Source organism: Atractosteus spatula, chromosome 12 (assembly GCF_055471065.1).
Source record: "Atractosteus spatula isolate fAtrSpa1 chromosome 12, fAtrSpa1.hap1, whole genome shotgun sequence".
Taxonomy (NCBI): domain Eukaryota; kingdom Metazoa; phylum Chordata; class Actinopteri; order Semionotiformes; family Lepisosteidae; genus Atractosteus; species Atractosteus spatula.
The window spans coordinates 2,300,358-2,320,601 of record NC_142717.1 but is presented as its reverse complement, the minus strand read 5'-3'; the positions used below and the strand labels follow the sequence as shown (position 1 = coordinate 2,320,601).

Here is a 20,244-nt window from a genome sequence, read left to right as displayed (position 1 = left end):
AAACCACTGTAGTGGATGTGAAGTCTGTGTTTTTGTGGGTATGGTTTTGATTAACTATTAGAAGAACGATTCAATTTACCGCTATGAAACATTTCCCTCAGTCCTACAATGAAGCTAGTTTTCCTATGCTTTTTTTCCCTGCCACTTAACTTCCTGCTCCTATAAATGTTTTCTGTTTTTAGCATTCATGTTTTAATCACAATAATTCACTTTAAAAATTTTGATACATTTGTACTTCAGCCAAATGGGACATGATCAGAAGGGGAGCATTCTCTCGACAGGCACTGGAGGTTAAATCGGCGAATAAGGGTGTGTGCTAAGTAAATGGTGTTTTATATTTTTTTGTACAAATAAGTAAGAGTTTGAATCAGCAAAAGAGCGTAAGGGTGTCGGCAACTTTACTTGCATCAAGAGGATGCATCTTAGATCTGCTTAAAAGATGTCAGATTTCCCGGAACAGGAATGTGAATCTCATAAGCAATATGACCAAATCCGTTTTCAAAATCATTTTTCCATAACAGAAAGCAACAAAGGCGTGCACAAATTAAACCGGTACTAAATGTATCAGTGCCTCTCAATAAACCATCATTTTCTATAAACATGCTGTAACCTTCCCTGAGTATTTTGAACTATATTCCGTACAGTGTGATTCGGTGTTCTGGAAAGGCAAGGCTTTTGTAAGACATTTACCCGAGAGACAATGTTTTATAGCTAAGAATTCAGTGATGACATTTTTTTGTACTTTACACTAAAAAGAGTTTAGTTTCTGCTCAACATTAATAGTAGAATAAAAAAATAAAGGGGACTCCCTTAGTAGATCTTCAAGATAAGTCATGTGACTGAATTAAATTATACTATATTCAAGGTACAGTTGGATTATATAGTAGAGTCACCATAAATAAAGCCGTTAATGAGTTTGACTTTGCTGGACTTTTTACATTTTGCACATAATGTCGAGCTATGAGGAACGGCAAACACTACAAAAGCCAAGGTTACGGGAACGTTTATAATTCCTGTTCATTACAATCCGAGTCCGATGGAGCAGAATAAAGCAAACACAGGCACAGGATATGGTGACTGATAAGAGGCAGCGCTTGGTGTCAATATTTGAAGTGATATCCTGAAGTATTGTGGAGCCCTTAAAGCAATATCCCGCACAGTCAGAGTAATGGAATTAAATTAGATTTGCCTTAAGCAGGGCATATTATCAGAGGAGGAAAGGGGCAAAAGTCTAAGAGTTTAGTCTAGTAAACCCAATAATCTTCAGGGAGTGTTTTTAATGGAATCCCTCAGGATGAAATTCACTCTATAGATTAATTGTATTATTTTAGCAATAAAGGTTGAGAACACAAGGTTATTTTTTTTGTAGGAGCTTGGTACAAGTTTACCCTGGCGCCGATATTTAAGCACTTCAAGTCCCCAGAAGCTTACACGCCGAACAATAATATCGATTGCCATTATGTTGTAATTATCCATGATGTTACTTGTTGGACACAGCTTTGTGAGCCCGAGCTGACTGCACACCGCGCAACACGAGTTTCATTCAGGACTGGTCTCGCACGCTGCAGTTCTCCGGCTCCCCAGCCAAGTCAAATGCCGCCTGTACCTTTAAATGCTACCTCAGAGCCTGCAGTGTGTGTGCTCGCCGTCCAATGGTCTACATTCTCCTTTTCGTCCCTCCTGTGTCTGCCCGAAATATTTTCCGCTAGCGCGTCTCGCAGCCGCTTGGCTGGAGTTCACTGTGCGCCGGAGCTGCGCCGCAGAAGGGGACTCCTTCACCGCCTGCAAACTTCGGAGAAACTTCTCGGAGGCTGCGGCTTCCGCGTTGAGCGCCATAGCGGGAGGTTTGGTGAACTGGGGGAACAGGATCCAGCCTAGATCACCAGCCCTCTGGAGTCCGACAGCATCCTGCCGAGAGCGGAGCTGGCCGGGCAAGGCGAGCGGAATAGCGCACCACCTCCAGCACTTGAGTTGTGCGGTGCTGTGAATCACAGGAGACGTTTGTGTAAAGCGTTGCATGAGTCCAAGTCCACGTCTGTGTCTTTTGTTTCTGCACTTTCCCCCCCCAACTACCACGCGGATAATGTGGAAGTTTGAAGTTTTACCGACTCCTTGACATATGTGGAGGATTTGAGAACACGCCGGGACAGGATCAAGGTGGCGCAAGAAAAGGTATCGGGCATTTCTGAATTCTTCTCTTTCACCGGGTTCACTCTGAATCTCTGATGTCGCGTTTCTGATACAGCGATTAACTGCGCTATGAAGTGGCGAGCTCAGTCATGAGCCAAGTTAGCTGCGCTTGGAGACGGCTTTTGTGCACCCTCGCCTTTTAACAGCCGATTAATACAACCTGACGTTTGATTACGAGATAGCCGCGTCTATTCCAAAAATGGATAAATACGATGATCTGGGACTGGAGGCGAGTAAATTTATCGAGGACCTTAACATGTACGAAGCGTCGAAAGACGGGCTGTTCAGGACGAAAAGGGACTCGGGCAACAACCCGGACTTCGAAGAGACGAGGAAAGTTTTCGCCTCCAAAATGACCAAAATCCACATGCAGAAACGGCAAGAGGAGATGGCGAGCAAGCTAGCCGGGGCCAACGGGGGCGCCCGCGATGTGCCGAGCAGGGCTCCCGACAACGCGTTTCACACCCGGGACAGGCCGCCCATCAGTAACTTCAGGCAGACCGGAGAAGCGGCCGGCAAACCCCCTATATTATCGGGGCCCATGCTGGGCTCTGGTCTGTCTCCCGAGGGGCAGAAGCAGCCGCGAAGCCCCCACCAGGACGCCCCCGAAGGCAGGACACCGGGCTACAGCACTTGCTACAGAGAGAGCCTGGGGCAGCCCCCTCACCACGCGTTCTGCCCAGTGAGCCCCGGCGCCTCCTTCAGCCCAGTTCCTCAGCCTGCCCAGGGCGGTCACCCTCCCAGCCCCCCGGCGGCTTGGGGGACCCCTCAGGATACGCCCCAGGGAGCCCTTCGTGGTCCCGGGGCAGGCTGTGTTCCTGGCAGCCAGCAGCAGCAGCCCCAGCGGCCGGCTCTCCCCTGCGACCCGAGGCCCGCTGGGCAGAGGTCGGGCTCGTTCTCCAGCGCCCTGTCGCCCACGCTGCCGTCTCCGGGGTCGGCCTTCAGCCGGGCCCGGGCGGGGCCGCCCCCCCAGAGGTCGTCGTCCTTCTCCTCCCCGTCGTCCCCTTCCCCAGAGCCGGGCCCCCCGGCCCGGCCCTCATCCCCGGAGTGGGCGAGGCCCCTTGTGGGGCCCCCGGCCTCCACCCCGCCAGGCCCCTTCCGAGCCCACGCCGACCCCGGCCCGTTCCCCTGGCCCCCCGGCGCCCCGGCCCCTGCCTCCGGGCCCTGTCCCGGGGACCTGCAGCAGAACGGGCTTCACCAGAACCCCGCCGCTCCCTGCCAGGCGGGCCCCGCGGGCCAGGCCTGCCCGCCGCCCCCCCGCCAGGCCTCCGTGCCTCCCGAAGAGCCCCCCCCTCAGGCGCCGGCCGCCGCCGGGGCCCCCGGCTCGGGCTCGGCCCTGGAGCCGGCCCCCACCCGCCGGCTGGCCACCGCTGTGCCCGTCCCGCCGGCCCCCGATGGACGGCTGGCCTCCCCCCAGCACAACCCGGGCCCCTCCAGGGCGGTCCGGCTGCCCTGCCAGACCCTCCACGTGCAGCCGGAGCAGGGCCCCTCGACGGCCGAGATCAAACTGGAAGCCCTGGCGACGCGTCTGGAGGAGGAGATGGAGGCCCAGCCGAAGGCTGATTATTTTGGTAAGAAGATCTCGGCTTCGCTCTGCTTTCGTGCATAAACAGTGATGATTTTTTTCCCCTCCTTTTGGATTGACCTCGAGTGTTTGCAGTGTTTTCCTCGGGCCAAGTGACTTGCCTGCTGCCTGGGAGTCTGTACTGCTGTGCTGCTTGTGAGACGAGCACAAGCCTGGCCTAGGAATGGCTGTATTTCTCTCAGACTCGTACATTTTAATTGCTACCTGGCACACGCTTTCTAATAGTAGAACTTAAAGTTATTTTGGAGATAAAGACCACTTGAAATGGCTTGCTGTGAGTTTATAAACCTCAGTACTACAGGTGCAATGTCAGAGAAAAGCTGTGATGCACTAAGGTCCAGTGTGTTGTCCAGACGCTGGGCCCTGTCTAATGTGATGCTTTTCTAATTATCCTGAAAATAACTAGTTGCTTTACAGCACAAATTAACCATTTACCTCACTTGGCAACATTTATTCGCCTTCTTTTGTGTGATACCTATTCAAAATGGAAACTTTGAACATTTGTCAGGATTAGCTAAATGTTTAAAAATATAGGCTGTGTATTGTGTTTGTGTAACTGTTAGTTGCCCTGTGGGTTTGTTCCCATAGAGTTTTCAATTTGCACTTTTAAGTTTGCCATTGTGAGTGCTACCGTTAGTTCACTGGCACAGTCCTCTTTAAACTGTTGAGCACCCATGCTGCCAGATAGTCTGTCAGTAATGTCTTTGTTACTTAAAAGTAACACAAACTGGACTTTTATGTTCCATGAAGACAACATTGTTGCACATAGGCTGGGACTTTGTATCCTTCTGTCAACGTATACTTTGTGTGAGAGAATTTCCTTGCATTGTGAATGAATTGGTATGGGTGACATTATTGTGATTCTAGTATTTAGATCATCTTAGGACAAATTGTGATAGCATACAAGGGACTGAACCGTTCAATACCCCTTTGGTAAACTCACAAGGAGTCTTTGCGGTTTGTCTGTTAAAAACTGTCAGGCATATCTGAGGGATCTTTTCAGAAAATATCGAGTTCCTGAGTGTGATCCTGAGTCATGTCACCAAGCGACTCCCACTGATCAGTCAGCTAGGAGTTTCTCTGTGCTCCTGATGGCATCCTGAGCCCTAGGGCTTCACGGGCTCTTACAACAGGTGTGTCCGTGTCAGTGGTGAAGGACACACCTCTCCTTGACTCGCTGCAATGCGCTGCAGAGATTGTACCACATCAAGAACATGAAGGGGTCAGGAGTCCCTGTCGAGAGGAATCTGTCAGCACTTCCTCTGCATTCTCTAGTTGTGCCTACAGGACTTGTTGTGAACCGGGGCACAAAGACGCAGTTGTGATCAATGCATACAACTACACAAAATACAGCAACAGGAAAACTGGTACAGCGCAGGGCTGTAGTTTGTTTCTAGTTCTCTGAAAGCAGTCATTTGTCTGGTTCACTGGAGAAGACCATCTCGTAGCCTCTCCTCTGATTTGGAGTCAGGTGTGGTGCAGTCATCCGAAAAACAGGCTTTGTGATCGGGGTCAGGTCCCTAGTCCCGTCAGAAAGATGCCTGCTCTTTCTCGGCAGACGCGCTGTGAAGAGCTTCCTGGTGAAATTGAATCAGGGTAATTGTGACCTGTAACATTAGACTGTTCGTATTTTACCGTAACTGTGAAGTACTGACATTTGAGAAAAATCTGCTGCAAGTGAGTAGCGAAATATTTTTGCTGACTCTGACATCTTTAATTGTACATCTTTGAGTGTAGATCATTTTGGATTTTTTCATGCTTTTAACAAAATTTTGGGAACCTGAGTTTTACTAGTTTTGTGCTCCGATCTTGCTGTTCTTCAGCAGCTCAGATCTATTCCCCCAAGACTTCAACCTTGTGGCCTAATAAGTATTTTGATACCTGGTAGACCCAAAGCTTTGGCTGTGACAATGAAGAGCAGCTGAAATACTAATTAGCTGAAAAATTATATACTAGCTCTCTGCTGCTTTCATGTTTGAAATTGTGGTACTGTAGTTAAAATAAGTGCCACAGAGAAAACGCAAAAACAGTTAAGTTGAGGAGGAAATATTGTTACTTTTGTCACAATACAAATGTTAAGAATGAGAAATAGCATCTGTACTTTTGAGCGTGAGCTGTTTTCCATTTTGTTTTAAAGAGAACTGTGATTGTCCAAAGCTGTGTAGAAACCTAAATAATAGCTTGCCACACCCTTGGACTGAAAGCTGTCAAGACAGAAAGCCAGGATGCTATTCTGTATAGAAGATTGCACTTGTCCAAAAGAAAATCTGGTACCTCGAAAGGGTTTATTAACACTGAATTATAATCTGATATCAAACATTCTACATGCTTTTGCATTTTTTTTATTTAGAGAAATAGTCTAAAAGCTCCTCTTGTAGCATTGAACTGTAATACGGTTCTAAAAATGTGCGTCTGGATGCCGTCTCATTGCAAGTCCGCTCTGGGTTCGGCAAGCAGGAACAGCCTGTGCTCTACAGAAACATGGCCAGCCTCCCCTGGACAGACCGCAAAACTCCTGCAACGTTCTGGGAAAATGGGATAGAGCGCAGCAAGGGCTCCACTGGGACACGGAGGAATGTGTGAAAAATGAATCCACGGAGACCAGGCAGAGCCTGGGATTGAGATGTGGGAGGGCTGGCCTGGGCTGTGAAGGCTGGGCACTAAACCAGGCCAGCGGCTAGACACAAGAAGACATCACCTTTCACTAGAGATCCACTCCGGTTTAGAGTGATTGAGGGGGAGGAGGGTGGCGTTCATTCTTATTACCGCTCAGCACAAACGGAGTAGCTGTAGAAATGACCTGAGGGATCTGTGTCCTTCATTTGAGCTCAAGCCTACACGTGGGTCCGGTTGTTTTTGCTTTTGCTTGCCCCAGTGGTGAGATTCATCTCCCCTGACAGCAGAGCATTTGAACTGTATGTCTTCCAGATCTGACTCAATGGAAATCAAAGCTGTTAATAAGAAGATAAGAGGTTAGCCCATCAAGCCCTTTGGGTAGCTGGAAGTTATTAGTCGAAGGAACTCCTGCGGCCGTTTCTTGAAAAAAGACAAGACAGGCCAGGAATATTGTTCAATACTCCCACAATCACATAACGCTGGTGCCCATTGGTATAAAACATCACAGGACTGTTTCATTTAGTAAGTCTGATTTAGCGATCAAGGCTAATTACCAAAAGGTTTCATCTGGGTTTCAATAGGTTGACCTCTTGGCATCAGAAATATTGTAGGGAAATGTAATGAAACATTTCTTTTAATTTAGATGACTGTTGCTGATTAAGAAGGATAAGGCACCCTACATTCTCACGTTAACACTTTCATGTGTGACGTTTTTGTCTGTTGGAGACTGAAATGCGATGTCTTGCGTGCTTTTTAGAGCTGTGATAGGGACCACTAGAGTGGGTGATCTGTACATTGTGTTTTCAACCTTTTTTTGCACATTACGGAAATGTCTTTAGAACTCTAATAAAACAAACAGAAACAGAAGAGGAAACCTAATGGTAGTTGTCAGTTTCATGTTTTTAAATTTGATTTTAGAAAAAGACCTAGGCTATCTTTTTACTAGGACTTTTAATGTGCAGTTGAGCCTTACTCAATTTATTGTTTACTTCTTCTGCTTATGTTGTGCATTGTGAGCTGTTGTACATAGTTGTATTACTGTTAATAATAGTGTCGCAGTGTCTCAAATGAGTCTCATTTGATGGAGGTTCCAGATGTTCCATTGAATGCCAGAGCTATAAATGATAACTTCGTGCTGCTTGTGTAGCTGTGTACACGGTTCGTGTTGTGGTTTCGTGTTGGAAACTGAACAGAAATAAGATGTGTGAAAGTAGGATGATAAATGGCATCTATAGCTGCTGACTTCATATAGAACTTGTGACTGGTCCAATTTTTTTATGACAACTGCCTCTGAGTTATTATTAGAGGGAAAAAGTCTAAAGGCAGCTGCTGTCTGAGACCTGTTATTTACGGCGCATTGCTCAGAATATCCTGAGCTTCATGTCCAAAGGCAGTTTGGCAATGATCACTTCCTGTTCCTCGTTGTTATCTCCAAAATCCACTTGACAGGAAGTTCAGCACTAATCCTGGCTTGTTGCTGACGGTCATTAATTTGGTTTTACTTGTTGGGGCAAGAAATGGTGCCTTTGATGGATAAATATCAAGTGTTTTCAATGTGCAACACTTTGTCCCTTTTGACAGACTGGCACGAGTCACACCTTCACTTTGATTTATGTGAAGAGAAGTACTAACACACACTTCGTAGGGACAATGCAGGAGGCTTCACTCTAGTGCTTCTTAAGACCCCTTTCACACACTTGCAGTTAAGGTCCACCCCTTTCTCAAGTGTGAACAAGGGAGTCCCTGAGCTGAACTAAACTTCAGCCACGTTTGTGATGTGGGTCACGACTGCCAGGTGTGGTACCAGGGCTGGCCTACTCTGTGTGAAGCAGCCTTGTGCTGCCTCTTCATATCATAGTAACCGTATAAATATGAGACCCTGGCTTTTTAAGAAGCATCAAGACAAGATCCACCATTCAGTGAACTCTTCTTATCAGCGTATTTGTTAGGTACTAGTAACCAGGTAAATTAGATGGGCTCTGTGGCCTCTTCTCCTTTGTAAAAATGTTAATAGGTTTGTGCCCGTTAGGAGAGATGTGCCTGCATCGGACACTTTGAAGGAGAAGTTGGAAAATCCCGAGGAACGGTTTTGAAGGGAAACTGGAAAGGAATCCGCATTAGGTTTGAGCCCAATCAAAGCTCACAAATGGAAACTTTTGTCTGAATTTTCAGCAGTATACTGCTAGCTGTATTCCTATGTGAAGTATAGTCCCAGAAACCTCTTCCTATTAGGTCATTTAGTATTCGCACGTCGAAGCCAAAATTTAAGCTGGCTTTTCAATCGCAAGTATGAGCATTCTAGGTCACCTTAAATCACAAGTGCGAATGGGAGTCAACTAAGTCTGAGAGGGCTGCAGACCGGTCTAGTAAGTGTTCTTGAGGTTTTGATCTAGAATTGTATTAGAATTGTTGTAATGCCAAATGTGCCTTAACGATACCTGTGAAGATCTTGGGTCATTAGAAGATATCGTTAGGGCGTCTTGCACATTTTATGGAAGATTTACAACTTCTGTTGTAATACACTTGAATTGTTGTCCATTTAATTGCTTTTCTCCTGCTGCGTCACCTGTTGTCGCAGCTTTCATGCCGCATGGATGTGCTGGATGGCTGCGCAGATAACCAAAACGTTCACATTCATTTGCTTTCTTAAACCTTGTACAGTACGTGATACATTCACATTTAGAATTTAAAACCGTTTCCTCTGCGTGAAGGCTTTGTGAATGGTTATAATACTACTTAGTCCAGACTTCAGAACTGTAACCAGAACAGTACTCCTGTGCACTAAATATTGTATATAGGGTAGGCTATTTTAGGAGTTGCGTGCTCATTGCACTTCCAAACTGTAAACATGGATTACATACCAACAAGGAGTTTGCATGACTGCTCTGTATCCACACTGTAAGTAGACTGGTTTAGTTTTTACCATTTTCATACTGCTTGTGTGGCACTTGCATTGCTCATTTTGTTTGTCCATCTTACTCTGATAGCCTGGCCATATAAAAGCATAAACGTGACATCTCCTTTCTGCCCATTCCCAATGGGAGACTTCACAGACCTTTCATGACATGGTCGTCGCATGCCAGTGGATATATAGAGCTGAATATTAACCTAAGCAATATAATGATTTCACTTTTATTGGTGCTCCCTGTAAGTTAATCTTTCTTTCTCTGCTGTAGGATATGAGTAAAGTGATGAGGGTGTAGGCAGGGGTTGTGCACATGATGTTTGTTGAATTCCAAGGCAACAGAAGACCTTTTGTGTTTACGGTTAGAATTCTCCAGGCACAAACTTTCTAGTGAGAGCATGCAGTGCAGAACTGCAGATCTGTTCTGTACGAAAGTTGGTCTTTTATTTTCAAGTGTATTCATCTTTATCAAATGCATCGACATTGAACTTCAACAATTTGTTTCTCATTTTTGCTTTAATACAAGTCTGAGAATGGTTTAAAATGGGAAGGAGCTATTTTGTAACTAGTTGTTAACACCCTTTCATTTTGTTCATCTTGAGCGCTTCCAATGTCTATAATTCTTCTGCCTCTTCTATACAAATAGTGTTTAACGCTGAACTTTGGGGTCTTTTTTCGGTTTCTTCCTTGGTAAACACCCGAATGAAATAGGCTATTCATTTGATACATCAGCCATTTCCCTTTTGTCATCTCGGAGTTTCCTCTCATCTCTGAAATGCTTGATTTTTCATCATGAAGCACACCATTTCAATTGGGCATACAAACGCCAACCCGCATATACAAGTTAACAGCCGCTCCCAGGGACTACTAGTGCTGGAGCAGCACAAGTACACACATGTTGCCTTCTGAGTGAAAGCAGCGTGTTGCTTCCATTTGAGATCTGAAAACGTCCCTAATCATGGATAAATGTAAGAGCAGAGCTCGTGATACATGTGTACTGAGAAAAAGGAAAGCCTTCGTGTGAAATGGTTTGACAGGGGAGAAACGCATTCGCAGGTCAGTGATGTGCTTTGTCATCAAAGACGAAGCAGCAGGTTTTAGAACATGGCAGCCTTTAGTAAGGGGAGGAATCTGTTCTATGCCTCAAGCACAAAATCGGTCAACGTTCCTGTCCATTCCCAGTTGGCTCCATTATCTATCCTGTTCCGTTCTGCTGCTCTTCAACTGTTTTATTCCCTTATGACCTGCTTTCTTGAAGTTGGAAACTTTTGTTTTGCACTCTACCTGCTCATCTCGTGCTGTGATCCTGTTTCTCTCACACCCGTGTTCCTTGGTTTTAGGACTCGGCAGGACTAGACCAGTGCAGACAGTCCCCCTTGCACTGTAAGAGGTCTGACAAGCTGAGTAAGAAAGCAGTTCATGGTCGCTGCCATTTCGATTTCAGCTTCCTTATGCCCCTGTTGGTTTTTTGGAGGAAAATTGGTCTGCCATGATAACTGCTTCATCTTTTACACATACATTTCTGATTGTGTTATGTATAAAAGACTTTATTAGCCTGCAAAAAGAAAATATGTATTCTCACATGATTTCATTGTTGACCTTTTTTTTTTAGTTCAGTTGATTATTTTTGCAGAACTGCTTGATTAAAATTCAGTTGACGCCAAGATGATATTTTTAATTTTAGTATTTTATTGGTAAATTAGTAATGTTTAAGCATAACAAAGTCTGAAATGGTTTGTTCCTGCTCCAGGTGTTTGTGGCCCTCTCTGGAGATTTTTAAAGCTTAATGTTAAAGCTCAAGTTGTTGTCCATCTCAGAATAAACCGCTTGTAAAAAAAAAACCAGAAATCCGTAGATCTACCTTTTTATTTAGTTTTGTTTTGCTCTGTACTTGTTCTAAATCTGTAAGCAGTCAGCACTAAACTTTTGTTAGAGGTTATAATTTTAATGATTTACTTGCTCACTACTGTAGTTTAGTTAATTATGTACTGAGATAAACCAGCATCTTCCATTCCGAAAAGGAAATTCTTAAGATTCTGAAATCTTGTTAGCGATCAAATGCAATTTTCCTGCTCGAAAGGAAGTACTCATTTTCCCTCAGGCCAGTTGTTTCTGTCTTGTCGTAAGGAATGCTGGTAACCTTCATGCTGAACAGTAACGTGTTTGGGGATTTGTGTTCCAGTGACTCTGTAACAGCTTTGCCGGAGTTCTGGCAGCAGCTCGGGGCCTTTGGCAGAGCTGCCTTTGATGAAAGTGCCATTGTGAAATTGGCATCATGTTTTACATCTTGATTAACAAACGACGGTACGAACAAAACAAGTGGCACAGTTCCAGAGGGTGCAAGTTCCAGAGTGCACAGTTCCAGAGACACTGAAGTCCACTCCATATCCTGATTTTGTATTCAGAGTTGAAATGTGCATCATAGATCCTGGGGTTAACTGGGAGCTTGCACAGAATAAAGAAGGAGCATCTCAGAACAAACAAAGTTCACAGTGTAATAATGAGGTATGATAACGTCCTTGAAAAAGCCCTGCATTATTGGCACAGCTGCTGAAGAAAGTGCAGAGAGATGGCAGGGAATCTGACAAAATGACCCTTCCATTTGCAAACAACTGTCAAATGTCTTGGTTCCAGGTTGGCACCTCGCCAGGAAAAGTGGCTGTGTGATTCTGGCTGTAAAGTGTGTTAATTTGTCTTAACAGAATGCCTTGCTGTAATATTCTCAGGTGTCGGGTCTTGGCGGGAGTCTGACAGTAGGCTGGCGAGCTGCTCTTGGGCTCCCCAGACTGAGCCACTTTGCACTGCTGCCTGAGCTTGTGAACTCCCTGTGCGTTCTGCTTTTCACAGAAAGCACCCTGGCTTCAGAGCATACAGCTCCATTCGGTGGGAACGCAGCGCAGTTTATAATACAGAAGTCTTGGGATGGAGTTCTCAGTGCCGTTGCCAAGCCAAACAAACAAATTGGATTATATTTCCCCTGTAATAATAAGCCGTGGTAGCAGCCTACTCATTTTTGGAAAAAAAAAAAATCTGAAAGTTGTAGGCCCTTGTGATTTGTTATCATCTTTTCCTTGCACTGCGCTGTGCCTGCTTATTCGTGTTAATTAAGAGTCGAATCGGAACACGCAGAGTGTGCCAGGATGCGAGAGCTTGCTGACCTGGAAAGCTCTCGCTTGGATTCGAAATTCCTAAGAAAATGTGGCTGGCAGCACTGCAGTTAAGTTGGATCCTCCACATTATTCAGGATTTACCTTTTTAAAAAATTGTAAACCTCTTTGTACGGTTTCCTGCAGTAGCCTAAAGAGGTTTTTTTTTTTGGTTGTGGGTGCCTTAAGCAATTGGCTTCTTTTCTGACACTAACGTTTCCGGGATTTTAATTGTTAGGGATCTGACACATCAGAAAGAATATCACAGATTTTTTAAGACATGAGGGTAAGGCCTTATTTTGGAGGTTCGTCCCCGGAGGAAAAACATCAAGCTGTTCATTTAAGAGAGCGTTTATGGCTTCTCTGAAGACACCCAGGGTCCTGAAGGCAAGAGGAATACAGAGATGTGTCAGTTAGACGGTGAATGTCGGGTAGGAAGTGAATTTTGTGAATTTTGTCACAGAAACAAATCGCCTACTCATACATCTCTTTTGAATATGTTCACTCCTGAGAGGATAAGACCTGTTATTAAAATACATGTCTTGAAGCGTTGCTGGTGAGAGCTGGTGTGACCGGTGTGGTTTAATCCTTTGCAGGCAGCTGTGTGAAGTGCAACGAGGGGGTGTATGGAGCCAGTCGGGCCTGCCAAGCCATGGGCAACCTGTATCACGACGGCTGCTTCACCTGCAGCGCCTGCAGTGAGTATCGCCCGCATGAGCCCGCCAGCTTCGTGCAGAGACACACACGCGCGCACACACCTCTGGAAGGGAGGTGCAGTTACAGAGCACGCTTGCCAGTCTTTTCTTCCGCAGCTGGACCTCCTCGTTCACGAGGGAGATAAACACTGGGGGGGAAAAGCTCTCCCATGCCACATACGGGACCTGTAGAAAGTCGACTCACCCTTTCTGAAGGAGCGCATTTTGTGGCGTTCACACTCGAACATTCTGAACAGTATATCTTGTACTCCATGGATATCAACCTAAATATGCCATGTAACATAAAACGCCACGGAAAACAAACGCAGTACAGCACAGTTTTCTATGGCAAGGACAGCTGCAAAAAATGGCCATACCTTCACAGTTACTGAGCGCAGTATTCTGTAGTTCAGTTCAGTTTATTGGCATATGCCCAAGTGCAATGAAATGCTTATGTGCATGTTTGCTCCAATACAAAGACATTTAGGAAACACCCCCAAAAAACATAAACGCAGAACAGCAGCAGCAGCAGCAGCAGCAGCAGCAACAAGTTAAATAACATGCAACTTAAATGACTTCAGTGTGAGCTGGTGGTGGGGGTAGAGTGGAAGGAGTGATGGAGCAGGAGAGGGAAACTATGGGAAAAGAAGGAGGGAAACGCACATGTGAGATCCGAGAAGCTCTGGGCTCTAAGACTGTTCTAGAAGCTTCCAGAATGCCCATCAGGCCACACTGTTCCCAAATGCTGACGGTGTGTTTTTACACACACGGACCGGCCCACATTGAAAGGTTCCGGCAGTAATGTCTGATGTCACGACAAGCTACTTCATGATCAGTTTTCTCCTCTGCGTTTGGCGCTTGAATCCGTAAAACGGGAGAGTAAAATGGATGTTAGGTTTCCAGCAACGGGAAAGCTGAGGTTGTTTTTGGTTTGTCTAGCAACTGGTCACAGAAGTAGGGCTAGTTTTCTCAATTCGCATAGCTTTCGAAGCTCTTTTCTGCAAACAGTGTGCAAAGTCCTGTGAAAGACTTGTTCTATAGGTGTGGCGATATCGTGCCAGTGGAGAAGAGTGTGTGCAATTTTTCATTTTTAGGTGTTCTGTAGATCCGTGATTACAGTCTGCTGTATTTGTTGATCAGTCTAACAAGAATAATAGCCTTATGGAAGTAAAATCCTGAATTTGGGTTTAGAATATATCACAATTTACAGCACTTCATCTATTAGCATATTTATACCGGCTTTGTTTTGTGGAGAAGATGAAGACAGTACTAAGTAACGCGCCAAGTCTCGAGGAAAGCAGGGCAGGTTTGAGAAATTCCCATCTGAATCCAGCTGAAGCCAGCATCTGCATCCTGATTTCCAGAGAGCCAGCCAGGAGGGAGTTTGTTTACTTGATAAGGGGAGGGGGGCTTCTGCTAAAGGAGAGGCCCGGGGGCTCTGCAGGAATCCCACCAGGCTGGCTGGGAAGCGAGAGCCTGATGCCGTGGCATGTGGTATTGGTCACATGGCTGTCAGCTGTGGGGATCTGCTATCTTATTTAGAGCCGTTTGATCTGTCTTTAGAAGGCAGTGGTTTGAAGGGTGGAGTGCAGTTTCCTGTTCTGAGATGAAAAGCAGGTGCGAGTATTTTAGAGGAGACTATAGACTGTTCCTCTTGCTGTTTTAGGGGAAGTGCACATTTGCATACCATTAAGATCTTTGTGTTTTTATTTTATGTCAGAGACTGGAGAAGAATTATTCTTTTTTTTACGGAATGCATCTATTAGAGTGACCCAATTCCCCTTCCCTCGCATAGTGACCTTCATCACACTGGAAAGCCAGAAATCAAACAGTAAATCCTGAACAAAGTGTCTTTTGGAAGATGTTAAATGAGAAAATCTTCACAACACGTTAGTGAATATTTTCTGCAGCTGTCCAATGCTTTCTTACAGTAACAGTGAAAAATGTCGCAGCACAACCGTTCTTGGTATTGTTTACAGTTTATTTAGAAAGTCGCCAATTAGTCTTTCTGCCAATAATCTCTGAAAGCCCCGTTCTACGGACTCCTGTCTTTCTCTAGCTCATACTGCACAGTGTGGCCTTGCTGCCTCCCTTGTCAGCAAACTGGAAAGACTTTTGATGCAGCTGTTCCAAATTCAACTCCACACATCGCAAATACTGATCTAAATTTTAACAACTGGCTTGGGTGATTAGTGATAGGTTAAACATATCACGCTTGCCAGAAGTCTGCATGCTTCCTTCAGCCCAGCGCCAAACAGAGAGCAGGAACAGGTGACCGAGGCTGCTGCTAAAGCAAGTCCGCAGCTTGGGAACATCTGTAATGCCAAGGCAGTTTACGACAGTACATGCCCTCTGCGTGTTCCCAGCCTGTCACTATGTTTTTTACAACTTCGTCTTCACTGTCCCTCATAACAAAGCCATGCCCTTATAATGAAAATGTGTCATTAGGACTATCTGTTCATTTCTGCTTCATTCTATGTACCATGTGACAAATGATCACTTGTATTAATAATGAAAGTATTTGGTGTTTGACGACAGACATTTCCTTTCATGTTTTTGTTGCTCAGTATAAGCTGTGTCGGATAAGGAAAAGGTTTACCCTCACCTATTGGGAATGCAGTCCCCAATTTCTGGCAACTGTCTGACATCAGACAGTACTGTACAGTGTGTCTTTTTCACCGGGATTCGGACGTGTCAAAGATAGGTGCTGGACAAACGCGGTAAGAACAAAAGCATTCAGAAATGTCCAAAAATCTGTTGTGAGTAAAATAGAGCATATCATATATATGCATTCTGCTTCAGTTTGCCGTTTTATAAAAAATACATATCACTTAAAATTGAGTCACATTAGAAAACAAACATTGGAAAACATCAGTATGTTTTCAATGCAGCAGCAGCCCCCATTTATGATTAAATCTGAGCAGATTTTCACACCGGTATTGTCACACATACGGAACGGGCACCAGAGTGTAGCTCGTTAGTCAGATTTGCCCTTTGACCAGTGACGTGTCCGGGAGTGGAGCTGCCAGGTGGCCGTTCCTGCAGGGGTTCGTCGTGTCTCAGTCTCACGCGGGAGTCTGGTTCTCCAGGCGCCGGCGGATTCGAGACTTCTTCGGATAGGGGTTTATGTTGATTGCGAGTTTTAGTTCTGTCGCGCTCCTCTCATTGTGGCCAAGTCGTTTTCCCCGGGAGTCGTCATGCTGCGGGGTTCGTGAACTCCGAGGAGCACAGTGCCCAGAGCTGGGTTGCTCAGGCCTGTGAGCCGGTTCGGAGGGGTGCCGCTGAGCGAGTTGGAAGGAGTGAGCGTAGTGAGAGACCACACATCTGTGAAAAGCAGAAATAACATTATCTGGGGGAGCTAAGGATCGGAATCTAGAAAGCCTGGAGCAAGTCTTTCAGCATTGTGGAGCAGGAAAGCAGTAACTGGGGTTAAAGGTTTTGGTTTTCTAAAAAAATAAGGGTTTTGTTATGCCGGGGTTTTTTTCTCAGTGTTTTATATCGTTGACGAACGTGTGTGTGTGCGTGCCGTTCGTTGTTTAGCTGAAGGCTCCCATGTTCAGGTCTGCGCTCGGAGGTTATGGGAAAGGACAAGCACACAGGGAATCTCCAGGCCCCGGCTGGCCGTGTGCGTGCGGCCGGTTTCCTGGGAGGGACTCTGCTGGAAAGGAATTTTTGAGTGGGGGGCGTGCAGGCTCTGCGGCCAGGGGTTTGTTATCTCAGCTGGAGGGGCTGGGCTGTGTGGAGGACGGGGGGGGGGGAATACAGAGGTGCTGGAGGGGTGGTGTTGGTGTACCGGGGGGCCTGGTCCTCTTTTTCTCGGTATCGAAGCAGAGTGGAAGAAACAAAAACTTGAGAAGGTGGAGCACAGTCCTGTCGGAGCATCTAAAATAGCCCATCACAAGCTGGGGGCTTACTGGAGACAAAATGGGCTTACGCTTTAGAACGCAGCATGCATTGTTCTCAGATGGAGAGTAGACTCCCCCCCCAGACCAACTTCACTACTTCACAGAAGAGTGTTGGAATTTCATTGCAGTATAATATTATTTCTGCTGGTCTGTCATTAGTACAGTACTGTTTTCATGCTTGGCTTTGTCAACAGTGACTGTCTGTGTTGTGAGCAGGGAGACCCCAAGTTATCTTTTAATTAACTGGGTGCAGGTTTGAAATGAATTAACTTTTAATTCATCATGAATTTTGTATTACTCACTTTACAGGCTATGGGAATTTGTCTTTTGACAGTCATGTGCTTTTGAAAATTAAATATTCTTCATTGCCTTTCCTATTAAAATGTTATCCAGAGTTCCACCAAAGCTGATTGAAGGTAATCTCTTCTGCAGCTGTGGGCCAGAATGCTGAGCAAGCCTTGCCTGTATTGCTTCACACAGGCGTTAGTAGTTAATCCAGGGAACAAGTTTGCATTTAAAACAAATGCATGCTTTCATAAACTAGGAGGGCTTTCGAGACTTAGGTGATCAAATAAGCAAAATCCTCTGCACACGTGTGCTTTCTGTAACGGCCATGACAGAATTTAGAACCTGCTCTTTTTAATAATTGTTGGTTTGTGTGACCGGACCTTTCCAAAAATAAGTCAAATCACCCTTTCTCTACACCAGAGAATTCAGGTTAAAGTCCGCTTCCATAAGCAGAAAGGCTGAATAATACTGTATATTTATCAGCTTCTGTGTTTATTATTGCAGGAAAATACAATAAAAATTTGCCTGGCTTTTATGTCATCCGAAAAGTCAGTAAGTGGACGGATATTTTGTGTACAACAAAAGGCCCATTTATACAAAGAATGCAATGTGACATGTGTTCACTCTGACTAACTGATTCTGGAAAAGACCTGTGGCATGTGTCAAGAGATGAAAGTGTTGGTTGGTTGAACATTGTTTTCAATACTAAATCGATACCACATTGCAGGATTAATATCTATGGAAAGGACTGACCAGCGGAATGATGCATGAATGACCAAACCCAGCTTCGCCCTTATTTCCACACTTACATCTTTGCTCTGCTCCAGTATGGAATTGTACTGCTGTCATTTCATGTGACAGACTGAGTTAAAATCCAGACTGTTTCTTGCACTTATGCACATGTGCTACAACAAAGGGAATGAGAAGTGAGCTTTCTAAACGTATTGAAAAAAATCTTAATGTTTATGTCTCCCTCACTTTTATAGGCAGCACGTGGTGGATATTCTGATTTCAGTCCATTTTAATTTTGCAGTATTTGTTTGGTTTTGGGTGGCACAGTGGTCAGCATTGCTACCTTGCAGTGCTGGGGCCCTGGACTCAATTACTGGGGCGCTGTCTGCATGTTGTTTGTGTGGGGTTTTCCTCTGGGTGCTCTGGTTTCCTCCCACAGTCCAAAGACAGGCTGGTGGGTTAATTGGCTTCTGGGAAAGCTGGCCCTGGTGTGGGTGTGTGTGCCCTGTGATGGACTGGTGTCCCGTCCAGGGTGTGTGTGTCTGTTTCTGTGTGTGCCCTGTGATGGACTGGTGTCCCGTCCAGGGTGTGTGTGTCTGTTTCTGTGTGTGCCCTGTGATGGACTGCTGTCCCGTCCAGGGTGTGTGTGTCTGTTTCTGTGTGTGCCCTGTGATGGACTGCTGTCCCGTCCAGGGTGTGTGGGCCCTGTCATGGACTGGTATCCCGTCCAGGGTGTTTGTGTCTGTGTGTGTGCCCTGTGATGGACTGGTGTCCTGTCCAGGGTGTGTCCTGCCTTGTGCCTGTTGCTTTGCCGGGATAGGCTCCGGCTTCCCCCCGATCCCATGTTGGATAAAGTGGTTAGGAAATTGAAGGATTTATTTCTGAGAAGGGGAAGATGCCAAAAAACATAAAAGTCCAGGTGTTTTTTCCCCTCTGTTTTGTAGAAACAATGGCTTGTTTGAACTAAATGTTATCTATAAAGTGAGGTTGCAACACAGTGAATGCACAGTGCGTTAAACCTGCCCTGGGGGGCACCTGGCTCTGTGTAGGAGGGCAAACGTCTGAATAGCCCTGTTGTCAGACATTGCCCTTCAAGAGCTGAGTAGTGCGGATGATCTGCTCTAGCGCAAGTGGCTTAGAAAAACACTGAGGTGTTATGAGTTTACAGCGTCAGAGAAAAGAAACGTTCGATAAAAGCTGTGCACACAACCGTGTTTTCTGATACAATGCGAGAGTCTTGGATAATCCCCCTGCTAAGACAAAGAGCTGTTACTATATTTTAAATGTCTGTACGTCTTATGTTAATTGTATATGCTTTGACTGATTTATTCATGGTCATGCCTATAAAGCTCCTTGAATTGAATTGTAACACCTGCGTAGGCTGAGATGTGTTTTAAAATTCCTCCCTAAATGCCTATCTGTTAACTCAACCTGGACAGCCACCAATAACAGGGGATAAAGAATTAGAAGTTTGTTGTAGTTCGTTAAAAAATTAAAAAATGAGGACGATCATTTTTGTCCTGAAGATCTCACAGAGATCTGTACTCAGACCTCTTTTATACTGCAAGTGGTGTGTTTGAGGGCTCGGGGTTGACTGGCACCTTTATTTAGCTGAATGAAGTCCTCGTAGCAATTAAGAAAACCATGGAGACCCCTGACACAGGGCTATAAACACTTCAATGTCTCAGCTACAGGCAGTGAGTGCTCCATTTCACTGTTTCCCAAGGAACTCAAGATCTTTAACCCTGTCACTTGTAGTAACATCTTGCACTAGCAAGGACTTGTTTAAAATCTTGTGAAGTTTCCTGCTAGGAAAATCTTAACATAACTTGAACAGATGTATTTATAATGACAATACATCTAATTTTTTTATGCCTGGTGAATCTGAACCACATTTAATGAGGGATCTTAAAGTTTACATCACTGAGATAACCTTGTCATATATTTGAGCAAAAGACGTTTTTACAGGGAGGAGAGTTCATGGAAGGACTGTAAGGCTAAGCGAAGTGCCCCCAGAACTCCCTTCAAATTAAAAAAGTACATTTAAACAAGATATTTAATATTTTATTATGTGGACAATGTTAAAATCCTTCTATCACTACTACTGAGTATCAGTGAAATGTGAGCTCTGGACATTAAGAGGATGTTTTTGATATGCAGTATAAGCTTCGTGTCGGTAGAG

At 45.2% G+C, this 20,244-nt stretch overlaps 1 protein-coding gene across 1 annotated transcript in view; it reads left to right on the top strand.

The window, feature by feature from the left end:
* The first annotated feature begins 1,635 nt into the window (after window positions 1–1,635).
* The window catches only part of LOC148822535 (LIM domain-containing protein 1-like), a 29,481-nt gene continuing 10,872 nt past the window's right edge, over window positions 1,636–20,244 (top strand). The window contains exons 1-2 of the mRNA XM_088928642.1: window positions 1,636–3,761; window positions 13,039–13,140. Of these exons, the coding sequence (XP_088784768.1) occupies window positions 2,390–3,761; window positions 13,039–13,140 (1,474 nt within the window). The 5' untranslated portion in view covers window positions 1,636–2,389. The remainder of the gene's footprint in view (window positions 3,762–13,038; window positions 13,141–20,244) is intronic.